A 22,556-nucleotide genomic window follows, 5' to 3' on the forward strand; every position below is an offset into this window, starting at 1 on the left:
CTACAGAATATTTTTACTACGCTGTAGACACGACAATTTAAGCCTCAATTGCCACTAAGTCTCTAACTTTCAGTGGAAAGTAAGTGACAAAAACAGTTCAGTCAAGAGGGACAAAATGTCAGTAATCACATTTAAATTACCGTTACTTGATAACAACTGAGTGGACACAATGTGACCTTGAAGTCTCCAGCCTACCTTTCACATAAAAGAGGCCAGCAAAAATTAAGGGTCAAATGATCAAAGACAAAACTTTAAAAGGAATAAATAATGAAATTTTAGATTCATTTTCTAAGAGTACATGTAACAGTTGACCTTTCAGTGAATTTATCCGCAGGGGCAAATCAAAGAAGCGATTTCGGGGTCAGTAGGTCAAAGTTCAATGACTGACAAGTGTAATAAACTAAAAATGTTGACAAAAATTGAATTCTGAGATTTTTTTTCCCCTCAGATCATCAGACGATTGATCTTATTTTGTGCACACAAAATAAAATGTGAATTAAAATAAAAAAACGTTAAGTTTATTCATTTTTTTCTTCTTTTTAAGATAAAATTTTGCAAATCAGTCTATTTTGTTCAGGGGCAACTCTACACATTCATAAAAAGATGTGGATTCTCAAAAATTAAAGCAAACTGAACTTTTGAGAAGGCTTTTAATAAACATGTATAAAACAATGAGACAATATTACATCTAGCCATGAAAACAAGTCTATAGAGACTTTACAACTGGTACAATGTAACAACAAAAATATTTAATAATCATCATATAAAACAAAAGATGTTACAAGACAATTTGGCATAGAATACAAGCACTCTAGTTGATGCACATAACTACAACTGTACCAAGTGTACAAAATATAGCAAGTACCATGAAAAACTATCAACCAACACTGTACAAGTACATCATAATCAACAATCACAAAACAGTCAACAAACAAAGGCATGGGGTGTTTAATATTCATTGTACAATATATAATTTATAACACATCTGAAATATCAATTATAGTAAGCTTCTAAAAATATGTTGTGATCAGAAAACTTTTTTGTTATTGTTTTTCATCTCAGAACTTTTCTAGTTGAAATATCACAGCATTAGAAATAACAATCAATAGTTGTGTTACAATAGCAATAACTAGACACAATTTTAGCAAACAATCTTAAAATTTTGTAAGCCAAAACTGTGTGTGTCAAAACAGGAATCACTGGTACACTTAATAAATTTAGAAGGGCATCTGTGAAAGCAAAGAAATAAATTTGAAAGACATCTTATAAATGCAAGAAACTATGCATTCCTCAATAAGTTAAAATACTGAAAATAGTCAAAAGGATGAAGTAAAAGCTAAATGTCAATTTTTTTTTATGTCATTTTCTTCTATATTCCTTTCCTTATTTACCTTTCCAATCTTTCAGATATTGTCTTGAAATAAATGTGAACAAACAACAGTTTGCTTCAAGGAATCTTTAGTAGAAATAGAAAAAAATATATTCTTTTTCTTTTACAGTGACAAATTTGGGGGAAAGTACTGTTTCGGGAATAGTGTATGGACAAATATATATAATGGATTAAACAATGATGTCTTTTAAATACATTAATGTCCCATCAAAACAAATTAACATTATGAACTTGGAATGAGTAGCAATAGGCTGTTTATGATGATTATATTGGGACATATATATATGCACCAGAACAGGCTAATTCATGAAGCCATGAATTTACCATCCTAATGAAACACAATTGGCCTCTTAAAATCTTAATATTCAAAAAGTTTCAGTTAATGGATAATTTTCACCGGGTAGGTCTACTGATCAACCTTTAACAATTCTAACCTTTAAAGTGACAAGTGAATAGCTGATATTTCTATGTACATACATGTAACAAATGTCCAATAACTATCAAAAAAAAATGTTATGGAATGTCAGATTTGTGTTACCATGGATACGACATCACAGTTCTTCGTTAACATCAGAGTTCTTCATCTAATTTCTAAAGGCTTTAAAACTCTAAAAGGTATGGAATTTACAAATCTTAAAAAGTATGTCGAAGTTATTGACCGTTTGTAAATCATTATCAACCATTAAGGAATATTTTGTAATTACAAGTATATTTTCATGACAAGCAAACAAATATGACACTCATTACCTCAATAAAAGTGTTTAAGTAATACCTAGCAATAGAACAGGCTGATTAATTAAATTCTGAAAATTGCTAAATATTATAGCACACTCAATAGAAAACCACTAGGTATCATATACTAACAGTCAACAGGGCTTCAACCTAAGGTACACAGTATAAGGCAAGCTGTTAAATATCTACATATCTGAAAAACATGGTTATCTACAAATGTTTTATATATCTGCACATACATATTGAAAACAAGAACGTTTCTTAGTACATTAAATGAGCAATTCATATGTACACTTGCTCTATGCAAGATTTTTTATTTACAAAACCATTTTAATAAATAACTGTTGCAGTATCAAAAAAAATGCAATATTTGAAATCTCTAAGTGAATTAAAAATCTCAAGAATTCATAAAGATGAAAACTTGAGTATATGTAAAGATGATTTACATAATGATCATGTCACTTCTTTAACAGTACAAAAACCCACCATAATTTTCTTTTTTATACAAGAGGCTCTGTCTTTCACAGTCACCTGCAAGTTTCTTGATCCCTGATGAGACATGGGTTTTACAAATTCGGATGAGCCTCATAGCTAAATGTCATTATCTTACAGTTTGCTTAGCTGAATTTTAAGAATGGAGAATTTTTCAAATGTAAAATATTCTAATATATGATCAACTCAGCCTTCTCTGGAGTCATTTGCCTGAGCCTTGAACCTAGATATTTATAATTTACAATTTTGATAGAGGGTTTTTCATCAAGAAGGTATAAACTAAACTAAGCTGCTTCTAGGGGCCTGAGACCTGAATCCATTGGATATGAATACCACAATCTTTTTACATAGCAAATTGCTCATTATAAGCAAACAAACAATTTTCCTGCTACAAATTAAGATTTCAAAGGTACAATGAACTTTCAGTTTGACCAACATAGTCCTTTGCAAGGTCCTAAACCCTCAAGATTTTTTCATCCTCTGCTAAGAGAGATACATGTAACAAACAAGAAACAGCAAAAGTTGTTAATAGAGGTGATTTTAAAAAAGATATCTCACACATTTTTATATGTATGTCTTGTAAAACCCAACAATATAGAAATATCAAAGCAAGACTTTTAAACACATTTACAGTGTATTTTGTTTGAAAACATGCAGGTAAAAATTCACATAAATTCACGATCTGATGTACAATACCAGACACGAGGCCTACTCAAATCCTGAACCAGTCAAATACCAGTTTTCTAATGCATGGCAATCTAGCAAGAATTAAACTTTAACCTAAAATTAATATAAAATATAACAGTAATTATAAATGTTCTTTCACCAACAACCTTTGCTCTGATAAACCTCAGCATTCATCACTATATTGTTTGTGATTAGTTCACGTCAACCTTCACAGATACTGGCTCACGTGTTCATTTTTTTCTTCTGTATTTTTCATATGAAAATTCTGACATTATTTGTTCTGTTCCCTTTTGATATCTCCATTTTCACCAGGGTTTCTCAACACCGTGGAAGGAGCACTGTTTGCAAATGTAATCAGTGGACTACTGTGACTCCTGTGAACCGGGGCAAATGGCATGTTCCTGGATCTCGGTAACCGGTCATAGAGGGGCACCTGGCTAAGCATTGGGACGTTGTAAATAGAAGTGGGCTTAAACTCGGATGTCTGCTGACATTTTGGAATCAAAGGAGGAATGGTACTCATGGCTGGCTGCTTTCTGGGGGGCATTTCATATTCCTCCCTAGGTATCCCAGCATGCAAGTCTGTAAGACTTCTCTTCTTTACTGGCTTGTGTTTATCTTGCAGTATTTTAGAGCAGTCTACCTTCTCAGACACGGCTGCAGCTGAAGCGTTGGCTGTTTTGCTGGTGCCTTCTTTGTTGCTCAGAATGGACAAAACAGCCACATCTTTCTCATGCTGGGAATAAAAGATTCGGGATTTCAATGGCTCAGGAATGACTGAAGGTGAGTCTTTGTTGTGTACAAGAACCTGGACATTGTCAGAAACTGCAGACAGAAGGACGGAATTTTCACTGGGTACTGTGATCTTCAGAGGATCTATGCTAGATGTGGAGCAGTATGTGTTGTTCACACACTCAAAATCCACCTGCTTAACAGCTACCCCTAGATCTTCTGCTCGATCCTCCATCAGTTTTTCTCTACTGTCCTGGTGGGAAAGCCTGGACAGGGGATCAATATTTTTAAGAACCATGGGAGATGGGGATCCAGACTTGTTCTTTAGAGGAGGAGTGGGGGAGTATTCTCTCAGTCTGTCCCCATTTACAAGACCCAGGTCTATTTTTGGTTTGATGACTTCACTGTTGTTTTGGTCCACTGGGCTACACATAACCATCAGACCTACAGAATAAACAATACAGTTCTCAACGCAAATTTTGTGTCCATGTGAGCAAAAATTCACACTGTATTCTTTCATATTTCCTTAAACATTACGAGTTTGAAACAATCCATCACATAAATACTCTAGTCTCTAGTTTGCAGATGGGAGTGACTTGTTGGCAAGTTGATACTTTCTTTTTTTTGAAAAAACTCTGAATGGTGCTATTTTTACATTTTCTTTCTAATTATGTATCACAGTTCATTCTTTTTTGATAGGTTCATTCTTTTATGATAGGTATGCTAACCAGAAGTCTCTGATGAGACTGTAGCTGTATTGGTTTTTTACTTAGCGAAGGTAGGGAAAAGTAAAATTTGGACTTGAAACTATGGCAGCAGCAATTAATAGAATAATGATCCTTGGTTTTGTCTCTTTTGAGTCGAGTTTAATTGCAATTGGGCAAAAACTGTAGTAGAAGCAGTCTTTTAAAGGATTTTCACCGAAAATTCTACTTTTTGTAACCATGACAATCCCACTCACCAAAATCAAAAATGATAAGCAGAATTACATATTTTAGTGTAGTCTACTTATACTGACATCAGACTAAAACTGAGGCAGGAGAAGCATTTTGAAAGAATTTCACAAATATGTCTATTTTTAATAAACAAGGCAACACTGTTCATCCAAATTAAAAACTGATGTATAGAATTATGTATCTATAGAGAGAACTATGTGTCTTAGAGTAGTATACTTGTGTACCAAGTTATATTAAAATTGGACCAAAACTGTAGGAGGAGTAGCAGTTTGTAAAAGCGTTTACAAACAGAGAAACTGACAAATGGTGGAAACCTTACTATTACATAGGCTCTTCTGGTCTCTGACCAGCAGAGCTAAAAATAAGCCTTACCCCCTCCGTCATACTCCACCCTAAAGGTCTTCAGCCATTCCACAAAAGTACGGATATCCCTCACCTCCAGGCCGTGAACAACATCCAGGACTTTCATTTTAGCCTGGCGTAGTCCTGAAAACAAAGATACAGTTGATCTCAAACACTGATATTCTTAATACCATGGATATACAGATGTGTGATGGAAAGTTTTACCTTGGTTTATTATAGATTATTTTGTTTATGAGCTTTTATTTACTTGATTAAGTTTTTTAAGCTCTTGCATTCAGTTTAATATATTCAGTGATTCTGTCTTCTAATGATAAGTTAAATACAAGTACAGGGTAAATTGCTGAATTTTAATTTTTATGTTCATGCTCATGCATGACTAGGAAGAACAGCTACTGGTAGTTCGTCAACAACGTCCAATATTCCACACTCCATACCATTTTCACAGGTCAAACAATGACCTCTACAATATTTTTTGCTTCATCATACTTTTTACTTGTTTAAAATTGCCCTTTAACACAATGAACAACATCCAATACATGTATATACATGAAAGAAAAGTCTCACCATCTTTAGCCTCATCAAGGTCATCTGTCTGGCCATCCTTGAAGTCCGAGCACACTGACCCCTCCCCAATCCCTGAGTCGGTCCTTGAGACCTGTCTCCGCTGCTGAAGGGGCGGGGAGTTCCTGCTCCCCTCCATCTGCGACTTTCTGGCCGCCTCCAGGCAGATGTTTTCTATGACCGGTACGTATGTACTCTTGATGGCATGGTTTGTGTAGTTCTCGAACAACCCTGCCATCTGAAAAGAGAAAAAAATTAGATCTTATACTAGTACATTAACTAAACATAACATCACACAAATTACCCTAGGGAAGTTGACGAGTAAGACATTGGTAAATTGTTCTTAAAAACTGTTTGTTTGTTGAGATGGAGATAAATTAATTTCACGACAGGACTTTGACAAAATAAGGACATAGAGTAAAATACGCTTATGAGGCATTAATTGCCAGGGATGGATGATTTTGCTTCGTTATAAACATAATTCGTTATATCCGTTGAGTTTACAATATATTTTTAAGCCATGGGGAATGAAAATCACTTGGCTGTAAGCATCAATTCATTATAAGCGTGTTTGCTGTAAGCATGTTTTACTGTATAAATACATGCATGTTTAGTCTTTGATTATCTTAGTTTTAACAATAACTACTTCAGAAACCTTTTTTTTCCGTTATATATACCAATGCACTATTCCCTATATATTTCTCATATGGATGTACAATTAAAATGGGTGATGCATACGGTAATTTTTGTGTGAATTGATGACGTATTGAAATATCATAGGTTTCTGCTACAAAATGCATTCAATTTGACAATAATCATGATAATGAGTTTCATTATAGATTAACTTATTTTAATTTTTTTTCTCCACAGCTTTAACATGTTCATGATGTTTAAACAAGCTTTAATTAAACCAATCTTAAATTATTAATGACAGTTTACATAGCAGATTTTCACACGTTTATTTTAAATTACAGCTTTATGCGATAAGACACATACTTTTACTAGTAAATGTTAATTTCCATTACTCTGGTCTTTTATCACGTTTATTGGTTACTTGTAATGACTAATCCTTGGTGAGGCTTATAATGTGTTAGAAAGTTTCATAAATTATGTTTTTTTTTTTCTTGAATGCTTTAACAGTTTGGTTCGAGGGTTTGAGAAAACCCATTTTGCCCGAGAACACAGTCGATAAATGTTTTAATATACCTTTTATTCATTTATTTTATTTAATTTCTTTGGACATACTTATATGTCAAACACCAATGAATGCAAATGATATTTAGTTGACCCCGCCCATTGTGTGACATAAGCAGTCCAACATCTCATCGACAGGTCCAATATCTCACTCCTCCGTCAAACATCAATTTTTTTTAATGACCACTCAGTAAAACATTGGAAATGTTAGACTTTTATTAGTATTGATTTAAATAGGAACAAATTTTTAAAGGTATAACAAAAAAAAATATGTTAAACCCGATAAAAAAAGTTCCAAACTGCATTTGTTTTGTTTGGTTGTTATCTTCTTTTTTATTCTCCATGTTTAATAGTTCAATAATTTAAACTCATTAGATCAATGGATGATTATGCTAAAACTTTAATTTTTAGACAGGTCATGTGACCCCGTCTATTAGTTTCCTGTCAGTTGAGGCCTCAAAGTGGAATCGATGGGGAGAACACATGGATTAAATCTATGCTAAATGAAAGAGTGCAGAAATTGATTTGATTACAATACAAACAAGCTGGATCAAACTAAAGAGAGTGATATGAAGATTTTCTTACTCAAATCAAAGAGTGCTTTAAAAATTTACGTGAAAAACAATATACTGAACCACTCTAATGTACAAACTACTTGGCTGTATAATACAAGACTGCGTACGCGCGTGCATTATCGATTGTTTACTTCCGGAAATGTCTTATTAATTCAGACCTGGTGAAATTCGGACAATTCAACAAGGTTTCTTGACTAGTGATTACTGATTAATCTATCACACTGTAAACGAAAAACATGAAGACATATATTTCACAGTCATTTTTTTTGTTTTTTGTTTTATTTTATGTTAATATTAAATTATAAAAAGAAATTTTAAGTTGGTATCAAAGCCCTACAAAATAATTTTCAATGTGCAGTAATGAAATTTGTAAAATAATGAAGTTTATAATTTGACCCCATCTTCATTACTTTGATTTTATTTTGCAATACTGGGACTTCCACTTCTACAATAAAAATGTTGCAATATATGTAATCTTTCATTGGAATGTTGCAATATTCATCACAGGTTCTTATTTCTACATCTACTTAATTTATGAACAAAGTCCCTATATATATATCTGTATGTATCACACTACTAGTTTTTTACCTATTGAATCTTCTTTGTTCATTGATTTTGCAATATTTAAACCTTCACTGGAAGATTCACAGACAAATATATAATATTTTGCAATTCTGTTTGGTGCAAGTGTAAGCATTATTCTATGTTTAAATGCCTCGTGTTTACTAGTAAGTACTTCTGTCCTCAGAATCAATGAACAATTCAGAGACGCATATAACTAAATTAAACAACAATACATTCCTAATTCGTATGTCATAATTAAGTACAGCTCAGTTGTATTTAGATATTACTGGCATTCTCAGAGTATTGCATATTAAGCAATACTAAGTCCCCAACAAGAGTCAATAGGCCATCATTAAAATATTTTTGTTTGACCTACTCCGATCCAAATTTTTTAAGGTGGGTAGGTAGGTACATCTAGGTACCGGGATATTGTTTTTAATTACTTAAATTAATTTAAAATATCTATCACATTGATAATTGTCAAAAAAATTACAGACTTAGAAAGTTATTGATGTTTTCATTGTCCCCTACCAGCTAGACAGATTTAATATTTATTGATATAATTCAAATTTTCAATCTTAAAAGCGTGTGCTTGATGTGCCTCTCATTTCACATAAAATGGGTCAAATTTTATCATGATGACGTCATGTCGACAAGTGCATTGCGATCAGTGACTTGTTTATATCTTGCTATGTGGGATTTAACTAGCGATATAAATGAATGCAGTGGTAAGTTTGAATGTAGTTCATTACTCTTACACAGTTTAAAATCACATTATTTCATTTTCTGTTATTGTGAGGAACTGCTATTTTTGTGTGAGCTAGGTCACAGTAAACATATCTCGTATTTAAATTAGCCCCTAGCTGTCCCCTTTATGCAGCCTTAACGGAGCAGCATAGACTCAGAACCAGAAACTCATTACCAGAAAGAATCTGGAATAAAGAGGGAAATCTATTTGGACAGATAAATGATGGACAGAGTGCAAAACTATAGTCATGTATTCATGGTATGGTAAGGCATTACTACTTATCATGCTTATTAGTCCTGAAGATAAGCAGGACATGACTAACAGACACTAATTACAATGCACAGCCAAAAACTTCCAAAAATTAGGCAAAGGTGACCTATTTCTGAAATGCAACACACCATCACCACCACAACTACAAGCATCAGCTGACAATGTTCAATGACACTAGTCCTCACAGAATGAAAAACTCTGACCAGGTCAGAAAAAAGCTGACAGAGAGAAAATTAAAATACAAGCAGACTGACATATAGATGGGAAAGCCTTACCATAATTTTCACTCTGTCAAAGGTCAGGTGTGGAGAAACGAACTACACTATAATTCAATCCTGGGAGTGGTTGTTTTAAAAACATGTTACAGGAAAACAACATATATATTTGTGTTGCTTAATAGCTACTGAATAATGTATTATTTGATTAATTTATTTGTATTTAGGATAATTATTTTATTAAAAATTTGTTGAATATCCTTTAAGGCTTCTAAAATATTCACATATCCCGATTAACCAGACTCATATGGCTGCGACCTATCGTACAGTCTGTTTAAGTAAATTTTCACACGTGCTAGAGATGAATCATCTTTATTTATTTACATGTTCAAATTTGTCTGAGATAAAACTAAAAATAATAAAATAGCTTTATTTCTTCATGAAGCTATTGTTTCATCAATAGGCGTGATTTAAAAAAAATCACATGTGGGGCGAGAGGGAGAGAGAAGGGTGGTCCGGGTTGGACTTAGCTCATGAATTTACGGAATCATGTAAATATAAGGAATAACTGTCAGGTTTTGGGTTTTTATGATATGTGATAATTTTATGCATAAATGCCTTCCGCGTCTGAGCACATTATCACCCAAGCAAATTGCTTGATCATATCATAAAACCCCACTGCAAATACTTTAAGTATGGTTTCAAAAATTACTTCATATAAATTAGCTGGCTATATTAGATGTAAATTTACAAGTCTGGTCAGGGCTAGTGTTTTTATGGTCATGGCTAGTAAAAATTATGGGAGGTAGCCCAACTGGTCTAGTACTCAAAAAAGTTAATGTCAAACCCTGATTGTGGCCCCATCCTACCCCCAGGGGGTCTTAAATTAAACAAACATGAATATGCACTACCTGAGAATGCTTCCATATAAATACATGTGTGACCATCTTTGGCTCTGCCATTCTTGAGAAGATTTTTATAAAAAAATTCCTATATATATTCCTTTGTAAAACTTTCATCTCCTATTAAAGCCCTACCCCTCCCAGGGGTCATAATTTGAACACGAACATGAATCTATACTCATGAATCTACACTACCTGAAGATCCTCCATTATACATGACCATCTATGGCTTTGCTGTTCTTGAGAAGAGAATTAAAGATTTTAGTAAATATATTACTTTGTAAAACTTTGATCCCCCATTGTGGTCACACCCGATCCCCAGGGGCCATGATTTGAACAAACTTGAATCTAAACTATGTCACGAAGCTTTCATATATTAAGTTTCATCTTTTCTGGCCCAGTGGTTCTTAAGAAGAAGATTTTTTAATGACCCCACCATATTTTTCCCTTTTCTTGATTAACTCCCCTTAGAAGGGTCCACTGTCCTTCATTTGAACAAATCTAAATCCCCTTTAGCCAAGGATACTTTGCAACAAGTTTGAATGAAATTGGTCCTGTGGTTCTTGAGAAGAAGTTTAAAATATGAAAAGTTTACACAGGACGCACACCTGCATGACGATGGACGAAAACATATAGCAATAGGTGACCTAAAAATGTTTCAGTAAACAGTTTTCTTCTTCCAACTAAGTGTTACCAACTGGCCATTATCACATTATAACCCACAAATTTATGACCTTGACCTACCTGACAAGTACGGGTCATGATTTTGCTGATTGTGCTGTTTCCCAGTGGAGTGTTGTCGTACCAAACGTAGTCCTCAGAGACAAAGTTCCGCTTCGGCCTTTGCCAGAAAGCCTCTGTCATTGGGTGGAGATGTGTTAAGTACTGGAGGAATGAGGCCACGGGACATTTAGGATCACCTGGGGAAAAAAATTATGAATTTAAATTCAAATCTACAGTATATTTACAATGGATACATACAATTTTGACCATGCATGTTGCAGGTTTTCTATTCAATCTATTGCAGTTTTATTTTTAATGGAACTTCAAGGACAAAGTTGTAACAAGGGTTACACATATCTTAATGTATATCTGACATTTTTAAAACTAAATGTCTAGATCATTAATTTAAATTCGCTACATTGGTATTCTAAAGTTATAAATAAATTCAACTAATTACATAAAATTTCAATAATATATTTCTGTAAATGTTAGTCTGTATAAACATGATTAACGATGATGAGAAACATGTTTGAAAAAGACCCTGGCGAAGACTTCTACACATAAAGCCATGATCAAGACGATGTAAACAATGATATTAACACTCAAGTAGAATCCTCCAATGAGATGACTACATCAACAAGCGTCTGACATATAATCAAATGACCTCAATACAAAACAGCCAATAGCAGTGGAAACTCAAAAGTTAAATGACACAGACTTTTTTGCTACGTGTAATTTAAAAAGAGCTTAATATAGAGTCATGTTACAGTACTCATCTTAATATGGAATTTCCAGGAATACTATTAACACATTATTGTAATAATACAAAAATGTTTTCTCCACTTAGTTTATTATTGAGCTGAAATACAAGTTTACCTTGACCATGTTGACAAACACATTTTATACTTGAACAAATTAATAGGGACTGAGATTTTTTGTAATAAAATCATCAACATGCAAAAAATGTAATGAAATAGGAATATCCTAATTAAGGTTAGTTCCTGAATTTCCTGTGTAAATCTAATCCCTTCTTGTGTCACGGATGCACACTGACAACTTTGGTATAATGCATACTGCATATGAAAAAAAATCTGCATAAATTTGAAAATGCAATTTTAATAGAATTCCACTCAAATTTAAGCACACATGAACACTGGTTTTAAACATGTTAAAGGCAAGTGGGTGTATGGCATGTAAAGCACACATATTTACAATTTATTTATTAAAAATCCTATGTAGCCAGACTTTATTTCATACACAATTTATATTCTCATGTAACACATTTAAAAGTCTGGTTGACAAATATAGTATGCTGTTATATATCAAGTATATATTGAAGTGCACATTGGAATATTCAATGTATAGCCATAGGCAAGTGCCGCTCATTTCTGCCAAATTGACACCAAAGCAAATTAACGAAAATGTCAAAAGTATGTTTATTAAAAATAGAAAAGTAGAGTACCTGGGCGTTCATACATGCGTTCCCCTATCTGATTCCCATGGATGACCGAGTCGTTCTCGCTCAGCCCTCCAATCAATTCTTTAAAGCTAAATTTGGAATTATACTTCAGCCAAACATAACGTCTACCCTCCATATCTGTTGCAACTTCAAAGTCAGATTTCGACATCACTCTTAGAAAGTCTTTTCCACGATTGCAAATGTACAAATTGACATCAAAAAAGACTTTGTTCTGCAAGGTATCTGGCTGATCGAGGTCCAGAGCTGGACCCATGTACAGTTTTCTCAAATCTTCGAATTCTATCCGGAGTCTGTGACACCGCCTTGGAACCTGTTTCACTGTGACATCAAAAACACTGTTCGCATGCACAAAATCTCTGTCTTTCACAATGTCTATACCATGATGCTTCATGAAATACTTTTGTAGGCCGGTTCTTATGTACTTCAAAGATGACGGAAAAGGCTCGACGTCCTGTGACTTCATAGTTGTGTAGAAATCTTTCAGATAATCTGCAATCTGAGCGGGCGGCATCATCGCCAGGCTCTGCAAACTGTGTCCCTTCGCACTCACGTAGTCTTTGAAATAGTTAATTCCTGTCCTAATGACAACTTCAGGTTCGTCGTCGTTCATACTCCCTTCATCATCAGCTTCAAATTTAGGGGTAATCAGGTCAGAATTCATCATGATAACACGGCTTATTACGCACCTGTCTTACTTAGTTTTCCATCTTGTTTCTGTTTTCCCTCTGACGTCACACCTGCATGCTGTCAACTTCCGCTAACAGGTCGTTCTAATATCATGCGACATATTTTTCATGGTTGTACTTTCCGATTTCGACGTTTTCATTCCTTTTTTATGCATAAATATCTTTCAGCAATTTTTGTGCAAATGTTTCCAGTAAAACTTATATTGCAATTACATTCTGCGCATTTTAGTCAGCAATAGCTGAAACCTTAACATCCCTTCTTTTAAAAATGGAGTCGCCCTTGTAAAGTTTTCGCAACATCCGGTGACCGTGTCATTCCCTTACTAAAGGGGTGACGTCAGACTCCCAGGTTTGCCCTGCGTACTGACCTACTTTCGTTCCAGAACACTCGGCAGGGTAAATTTTATGTTTTCAGTCAGCAAAGAAAATATGCATTTCTTTTGGTGACATGGTTTTGACTAAGGTCTGTAAATGTTATTAAAGTAGAGTTTAGTATTCAAAGTCTGCACGGGCATTGGAAGTTAATATAATTATGGTAGGCCCTAATTGGCCTAAATATCGCGTCAGGATCCACAATACCCCAAACCCGAATTTGCTCCAAAATGAATGTTCTGTCTTCCTTTCTCATACACGCACATACATGTACTCTCTACAGCAACTTCCAGTTCCCGTGATTAAAAGTCCTATAACTTGTTTGAGCTTTATCTAGAACCTTGGATAAATTAATATTTAAATTTAGAAAGGATGGAGAAAAATGTATTTAGCCTATACAAAAGAAAAAAACCTTTTTCTTCATATTTTAGAATGGGTAGGAAAAAAAGAACCTCAGTTTGCCAGAGAAAGAAATACCATTATAAAAAGAGGAAGTTCACAAAAGAAGATGATAATTGTCTGGTGAAAAATGGACCTCTTGTGGAACATGGATATAGTGTGCCACATGAACTAAAAATTGTAGAAGAATCGGAGAAGTGTGATCCGCAGGGAGGCTGGGAGTATCAATGTAGTGCTCCAAGTGAAATGATTAAACATGAAACAGATAATTGTGATGCACAGGTAGACTGGGAAAATAAAAATAATGCTCCAGGTGAACTAGAAGAAACCATAAAATGTGAACCACATGTAGTCGACTGGGAATATAATGTTCAACATGAACTAGAAGAAACAATGAAATGTGAACCCCATGTAGACTGGTACGCCCTCACAACAACTGATTTTCAGACTAATGATGAACCTACACATACTGATCATGAATTTAAGCATGTTCAACTCGCTGAGCCAACCATCGAGATAGAAACTGCACTCGCACCTCTCCAAATCCTTTATAACGACCTGCAAGCATGCGAATTTCTCAAAATGTATTATCTTTTAGACTTCAATGATGATGCTATAAATATCATAGAAATGTACCGCAGTTCCCCAGAGAGAACAGGTGTCAAACTTTCAGTCGTTATTGATACAGAGTTTCATGCCAATCTTTTTGTACATAGGAAAGAAGTGTCAAAATCTCACCCATGTTGGGATGGAATGCCCAGTGAGTTTTCAACAGCAATGTTGGTAGAGAACCTAATGAGAAGATTAAGAACTTTTTCTGTTTGTTTTGGAAATCCTGATGAGGAATTTCATAGCATTGCCCCGGTGAACTGTTTGGTCAAGAGTGGGGTTACTAACCATATAGTCGCATTTCGAGAAGGGGATTTTTGTGCCACTGTGGGGGATGTTTCATATAGCTCATGCATCCGATCTGTAAACTGCTCTTTGATAGTGGAAAGCAGCAGATGCAAGCCTTGCCAAGGGGTTCGTCGAATGCTTAAGTCAAGAAAATCAAGAGAAATAGAAAGATCTATAAAAACAAAAGATATGAATTTTGTTCACAGTAAGACATCACATAAAATAATGAGCAGGACAAATTTGATCACTAAAATTGAACAGCAGAAAGAGGAAATAAAATTATTGTCCAGTGAAGTAGAGAGACTGAAGAAACTGTGCAACAAAGGACGTGTCTGGAGTATTTCAGAAAAGAATGAAAGTATACTAATAGCCCACCCATTTTGTAAAATAGCATGGTCAAACCTTAATTCATTGAAAAAATGATTGATTGTACTCCAGTCTACAGATGTTCAATAGAAGCAAACTTGAATGACGTACTTGGAATTATAAATTGAGATAAGCTGGGGACTTGCTTAACCATTTTTTTTTCTTCAAAAGTCAAATGATGTGTAAACTGAAAGTCATTTGTTTACTTTACAAAGATGTATTAGAACAATGAATGCACTGAGAGATGTAACAATGCCTATTAGTCATACCCAGTGTCTTTCAATCACGTGCAGGTGTAAAGTAAGTTCCAAAGATGTACCCGTATCTGAATCATGCAATAAAGAGATCATTAGATATTATAAATGTACAATGTGATTAGACTTTGTTAATTTGTATACAAATATATATAATACAAGAGGCCCATGGGCCATAACACTCACCTGAGTAACTATGGCCCTTCTTATTCTTTATCAGTACTGTAACAGTAGATTCTTTTCCTATACATTCCTAAAACTTTGATTGCCCATTATAGCCCAACCCTATTCCCAGGATTCATGATTTGAAATGGAATAAACTTGAATCTACATTACCTGAAGATGCTTATATATAAATATAACTAACCTTGACTTCCCTGTTCCTGAGATTAAATTTTAAAGATTTTTTCTATGTATACCCATGTGAAACTTTCATTGCTAATTGGGGCCCCACTTACCCCCGGGGCTCGTGATTTGAACAAACAAATATATTCTACCTGTGGATGCTTCCACATAAGTTTCATCTTTTCTGGCTCGGTTGATCTTGAGAAAAAGATTGAAAAGATAACAGATGGACAGACAGACAGATGCTGTAAAAATGCGATCAGAAAAGCTCACTTGAGCCTTCGGCTTATGACATACAATGGCTCTCCTATTCTTGAAAAGAAGAATTTTAAGGACTTTTTCTATAAATTCCTCAGTAAAACTTTGATAGCCCACTGTGGCTCCATCCTACCCCAGGGGATCATGATTTGAACAAACTTGGAAACTACGCTACAGTGTACCTATGGATGCTTCCATATATATATCACTGCTCTTGGCTCTGCTACTCTTGAACAAAAGATTTTTCCTTTTTAGCTCACCTGAGCTGAAAGCTCAAGTGAGCTTTTCTGATCACCCGTTGTCCATCTGTCCGTCCGTCTGTCTGTCCGTCCGTCTGTAAACTTTTCACATTTTCAACTTCTTTTCAAGAACCACTGGGCCAATTTTAACCAAATTTGGTACAAAGTATCCTTGGGTAAAGGGGAGTTTAAATTGTTAAAATAAAGGGCCAAGTCTCCTTACAAGGGGAGATAATCAAGAAATTTGGTACAAAGTATCCTTGGGTAAAGGGGAGTTTAAATTGTTAAAATAAAGGGCCAAGTCTCCTTACAAGGGGAGATAATCAAGAAAAGACAAAAATAGGGTGGGGTCGTTAAAAAATCTTCTTCTCGGGAACCACTAGGCCAAAAAAGCTGAAACTTATGTGGAAGCATCCTGGGGTAGTGTAGGTTCTAAATTGTTCAAATCATAACCCCGGGGGTAGGGTGGGCCACAAAAGGGAATCCAAGTTTTACATTGAAATATATAGGAAAAATCTTCTTCTCAAGAACCACTAGACCAGAATAGCTGAAACTCATATGGAAGCATCCTTGGGTAGTGTAGATTCTAAATTGTTCAAATCATAACCCGGGGGGTAGGGCGGGGCCACATCTGGCCCATTGGCTCTAGAGAAGATTTTTTAATGACCCAACCGAATTTTTACTTTTTCTTAATTACATCTCTCCTTGGAAGAGGTCCTTTATTTGAAAAAAAAAAATGAATCCCCTTTGCCAAAGGATACTCTGTGCCAAGTTTGGTTAAAATTGGCTCAGTGATTATGGAGAAGATAAAATTGTAAAAAGTTTACAACAACGACAGAGAACAGACAAATTTTGATCAGAAAAGCTCACTTGAGCTATCGGCTAATAAAAGCTTGTGCCAATGTTTACAAACACAGGTATTTCTTGTAAGGCTATGAAGAATGATATTTAATTGTAACAGGAGAGGAGAAAAATGAAACGGACCAGAACCCGGGCCCTCTGAATCTCCAGTCATGTCTTTCACCTGTCATTTTCAGGGGATGGCACTGCAACCAATGTAACAGGAGAGGAGAAAAATGCAAGGGACCAGACCTGTATTCGAATCCGGGCCCCTTGAATCTCCATTCATGTGCTCTACCAACTGAGCGATTTGGCCACCAGCTATTGAGCCCGCCTGACTGCCACATAATATTTTAGAATTTTCATGCAAGTACACTTCATTGAACTGAAAAAAGTTTTGAAATATAATTATTGAGAAATTAAAATTTGTAAACAAACCAGCAGTGCAACTGTGTTCGTGCCCCTTTAATAACTACCCAGTACCCCAAGATATGGGGGTGAAAAATGTTATCTCTTTTGTGTTCCATAGTGAAATTGCACTCATGTCAAGCAGAACTAACCTTTTGAGACAACTTTAAAGATTATTAGATTCTAAAAGATTTTAATGTTGGTATATCTGAAAAATTTGAAAAGAGTCAAAGTAGCGTCAAAACCACCCCAAAACTTCTCAGTATTGTCACTACTAGCGGAATGGTAAGAGTTGTCGCGCTTTATAAGCAGTTGTAACATATCACGCGCGGATCCAGGATTTTTTTCTGAATGGGGCGGGGATCAACTCAAATTTTTTCGACAAGCAAATAAAAATTACCTGGTTGTACAAATGCACGAGCTTGGGAGTGCCTTTGTACAGCCGACGAGTTCCAATATTCACCAATAAAACTTCTAAAACCCATTACGGGTGTGTGTGTGTGTGTGTGGGGGGGGGGGGGGGGGTTGTAAAATACCTAGGTCAATTCTTTTTCAGAGACAAGACTCTCCATACCAATATGTGAGGCGTCTATTTTTTATGGGTTTCACCAAGGTCATTTGGGGTTACTTTACATAAAAAAGATTTATATAAGTACATGAAATATGAAAATCACAGGAAAGGGGATCTGGATCCCCATTCTCCCTCTAGATCCCCGCATGAGTATGTTTAGCGTAACGGATCCGGAAAAAAATGGTAGGCCTAAAGACTTAAGTTGAAACGTATAATGTGCAGGAAAGATTGAAAGCAATCTTGTTATTTACATTTAAGAAACATTTTATAGTCTTGACAGGACAGGTAGAAGTATACCGCGTACATTATAACAAACAAGGAGTATTAAAATTAGTTAATGTTTTAAAAAATATTTAATATCAGGTAGATTACATGTATCAGCTGACAATTTTTTCTTTAAAAAAATGCTCCAAAGCAGAATTTTAACTCTAGTAAACTACTCTGTGAAGAGTTACGTGTATCAACGCATTCTGATGTTGATGCGATTAATATTATGAGAAAGACACCCTTAATATTAAGATATCCAAATATGGACAATGAAGTGGAAAATCTATAGATTGAATTAATTTGGAATTAATACAACAAAAATCTTATTGTTTAGGTATGTATAGTATCGTTTTTGAAAGGGGGGGGGCAGCCATGCAGAAAAATATTGACAACTTACCTGAAAAAAAAAAAAAAATGACAAGCGGGAAAAAAATTGCCCAAACTCGAAAGTCCTTTTTCGTGGGGGGAAGGGAGAGGGGTCCAACTTCTTTCACAACCAAATTTTATTCATACATTACTTTCATATTACCCTAGTTTGACTTACTGAAACAAATATCATGTTGTAAATTTTGAATTTACTAGGGCGAGGTAAATGCAAAATTTACAACATGATAATTTTGCATTTACCTCCCCCTAGTAAATTCAAAATTTACAACATGATACAAAAATGGAGGGCCAGCCTTTTAACGAACACTTTCAAGAGTAAAAGGTAATGTTTGGGAAAAAAAGTGGGGTGGGGGATGGGGGTCCCCAATACTACGTGCCTGTTTGTTGTAAAAGGATAAACCGAACTATATGTAAATAAACGATAGATATGACTGTAATTATTGCGGTTTGGGGGCTCAATACGATGATTTACTACCCGAGAAGTACAATATTCACCGAGCCCGAAGTACATTAATATATGATATTTATAATCCGCCATGGAATGACCTTGATTTTATTATGCAATTGTATTTGAATATTCCCAGAGTTCCAATCAAACGTTTTACACAGTTGAAGATAATATGCTCTTTTTGGATACTTTTGTATCCGCGGTAACTAGTGATTTCTATGTTTAGACACTCACACATTCTAACATGTAAATCCTTATCAATTCCTCTCGGGAAAGATCTTAAGTAATTGGTAATATTTATCTGAGTATATTTATACGTATTAGCCAAACTTAAAATACAGTATAATGGTCGTCCCGAAATATGCCTTTATAGTGATATGTGTTTTTCTTGTGTGGTCAGGATTTACAGAGTCCCACCGTGAAGTAGCGACCGAGTCTTCCTCAGATGACATCCGGATGCTGCAACAGGAACTGTCGTCACTACGACAGGAAGTCGAGCAGCTCCGACAGGAAGTAAGACAGAACCCCAAAACTGGAAGCGACCGCGCATTCAGGAGAGATGAAACTCAAAATAGAATATTACTAAGTCAAGAAAGAAATCGACGATTATTACTAAACTCACAAAAGGTCACCACAGGTATACAGTTGATATTTATCATTGATTTTTCTGGACGGGGGTTAAGTGACACCATTTATTATAGTTTATTGTTATTCTAGTCTTCAAACGAAGGTTGCATGCGGATGTACCGTCCAAATTTTTAAAATACATGTAATTTTAGATTGTGCATATATACTAGCATGTATATTGCAAATTAAGATCATTTAGACTCTCGGCAGAACATTTGTTTTATCTGAGTTTATTTGAAGTTCAAGAAGACTAACGTGTAAAATTTCGAATTTTCATCTACACTAAGAAATTTTCAACAGACTAAGAAAAGTATGCTAGTAAACGTCATGGCGTATCAAACTAATTTAAGGCTGTCCAAATTTCATTCTATGTGCAACGTCACCTGCGCGCGTAGGTTTCGGAGAAATTGCCACTTTGAAAAAAAAGCAAAGTGAGTTTTTTTAAGTTTCTATTTTTAGTTTGCATTTACTTTTAGAATCCGAAACTGCTTTCCGTAGAGATGGACAACATTTGGGCCCTTTGTGGGGTATATTTGAGCTGAATATATCATTTAAACTGACAGATTTACTGAAAATGATCATAATATAATAAGCCTACATGATGTAAAAATATTGACAGTATTTTTATTCATGTACCAGATGACTTAATACTCATAGGTTTTGAAGTTTATAGGTGACGTTAAACGTAGAATTAATCTTAACCAGCTTAATGCTAATTTTACTCTTTATTATCTTAAATTTTTTTTTGTAGAAATAGCTTTCTATGCAAACAGACCCATTGATTATCAGAATATCTCCGTCCATCAAACTCTGGCCTTCGGAAACGTCATCTCAAACGTTGGTAACTGCTACCATGGTACATCCGGGATCTTTACCCCCAGCGTCTCTGGTGTGTACGTTTTTCACGTACAATTAATCATGTGTAGCGTCGGGCATGACGTCCGCACGGAGCTGGTCGTGGAGGGTGTCAGTAAAGGGGGGCACTACGCAGGAGGATCGACGACGTGCGCCAATGGAGGGGGGTCGACCATTGTTCACGTGAACGCCGGGGATGCCGTCTGGGTTCGCGAGACTACATCTGACGGGAAGAACCTGTTTGGCTGGGAGACAAGCTTCTCTGGGTTTTTACTGTATGAAGATTAATAAAAAGAAATCAGAAGTCTATTTTTGAAAGTTTTTCTTACTAACTTGGACGTGAAATACATGTATGTTTAAAGTTGTTATAGACAAAGAAGTTGACCCTTCTGATATATGAACACATTGTGTTTATCTGTAGTACTAATTCATATAAAAACACAGTGTTTACCTAGTACATGTACTAATTTGCTGTACTGTGCATTCCTGTTTTGAATAAATCGCTATAATTAGAGAAGGAAATATGCGCTGAAAAGAAACCAACTTTGAAATCATCTGGGGATTTTTTTTCACCTAGTCGGAAATATCTGACGTTTTCCAGGCTTTTTTTCCCCCCACGATTTTGATATTTTACGTGCAAGGAAAACACCAGAACCGGCGCCATTACGAAAACTGGAAATTTCGCCGTCTCCAACCAGAGTTGATTTTCGATACTTGCGAACCGAATTATATGCCAAACTCACAATTTATCAATAGCACTCCACATTTCATACAGGACTTGCAAGATTTTAAAACGCACGAAATGAAAACAAATCTCGACAGTCAGATAAAATGTTTTCACCGGATCATATATTATATAAACGAACCATAAAAACAATGTTGGTTAGTACTAAAAGTATTGTACTATTGATATGTTGTGAGTCTGACATTTAATTCGGTTCGCAAGTATCGAAAATCAACCAGAGAATGCCGCCTCCGGTTGGAGGCGGCGAATTCCCAGTTTTCGTAATGGCGCCTGTTCCGACCTTTTCATTGCACGGAAAATATCAAAATCGTGAAAAAAGCCTGGAAAAGGTCAGATATATCGGACTATTTTTCACCCAGAAGTCTTCTCTTTAATTAATGGGATGAGAGAATTGAACTCAGTCACGGAGATAACACAGAGTGAGTGATATTTTCAATAAAAAAAAAACAAACTTGGCATAGAGCTGCAACGTTTTCAGTGATTCTGAACATTGTATAACCTCAGATCTCAACTAAATAGAAAAATTAAGTTCAATGAAATGTAAAGTGTGGCGAAGTTGAAACCACTGATAACCAATAACACAATTACAGTGTATAATGTGTATTATCTAAACGTATTCAGAGATATGAACAGAATTATGAATTTAACAGGTTTCTATTAACCTATAAGTTAAAATGGTGTCACACACGTGAATATTCCAGATCATGTGATAAAAAAATGATCATGAAATCTTTGTTTACCAACATGCTCGTGTAATGAATAATATCTAGTGTATGCATGAAAGTAATAGCGGTAATTTTCATAATTGAGCGAGTAATTTTTTATGGAACCAGAATCAAAGCTTTACCTGGATTGAATCAAAGATTCAATCAAGACGATTATTCTCTATACAAGGACCTGTCAAAACAAGGACGCAAGGGAATGATACAGCTTAATGAAATAAATTCTGGACACCCAACAGCAACCTCTTGCGCTTTTGCGAGGGGATGCTATGCTTTTAATCAATTT

The 22,556-nt window shown here is 35.1% G+C and overlaps 3 protein-coding genes across 4 annotated transcripts; 2 read left to right on the forward strand and 1 right to left on the reverse strand.

Annotated features, from left to right (window-relative positions):
• Positions 1-636: 636 nt before the first annotated feature.
• LOC133180708 (uncharacterized) lies at positions 637-13,409 on the reverse strand. Its single transcript, XM_061315178.1, has 5 exons — positions 12,567-13,409; positions 11,126-11,301; positions 5,917-6,151; positions 5,362-5,475; positions 637-4,477 (listed from the first exon to the last, which is right to left on the reverse strand). The coding sequence occupies exons 1-5, from the start codon at positions 13,246-13,248 to the stop codon at positions 3,573-3,575; spliced, it is 2,112 nt and encodes a 703-aa protein (XP_061171162.1). The 5' UTR covers positions 13,249-13,409; the 3' UTR covers positions 637-3,572.
• Positions 13,410-13,607: 198 nt separating this feature from the next.
• LOC133180817 (uncharacterized) lies at positions 13,608-15,674 on the forward strand. 2 transcript variants are annotated; one of them, XM_061315278.1, is made up of 2 exons: positions 13,608-13,666; positions 14,074-15,674. In XM_061315278.1, exon 2 carries the CDS (start codon positions 14,075-14,077, stop codon positions 15,359-15,361), a length of 1,287 nt encoding a protein of 428 aa, XP_061171262.1. In that variant the 5' UTR covers positions 13,608-13,666; position 14,074; the 3' UTR covers positions 15,362-15,674. The 2 variants fall into 2 exon arrangements, with proteins under 2 accessions (XP_061171262.1, XP_061171261.1); XM_061315277.1 differs by having other exon boundaries at positions 13,646-13,733.
• Positions 15,675-18,311: 2,637 nt separating this feature from the next.
• On the forward strand, positions 18,312-21,091 carry LOC133180804 (complement C1q-like protein 4). Its single transcript, XM_061315272.1, has 3 exons — positions 18,312-18,369; positions 19,722-19,958; positions 20,700-21,091. Exons 1-3 carry the CDS (start codon positions 18,312-18,314, stop codon positions 21,089-21,091), a joined length of 687 nt encoding a protein of 228 aa, XP_061171256.1.
• Positions 21,092-22,556: the final 1,465 nt, after the last annotated feature.

The sequence above is a fragment of the Saccostrea echinata genome, unplaced genomic scaffold (assembly GCF_033153115.1).
Source record: "Saccostrea echinata isolate AGI-Se365-2 ecotype Australia unplaced genomic scaffold, CSIRO_AGI_Sech_v1 ptg000007l, whole genome shotgun sequence".
NCBI classification, from domain to species: Eukaryota; Metazoa; Mollusca; class Bivalvia; order Ostreida; family Ostreidae; genus Saccostrea; species Saccostrea echinata.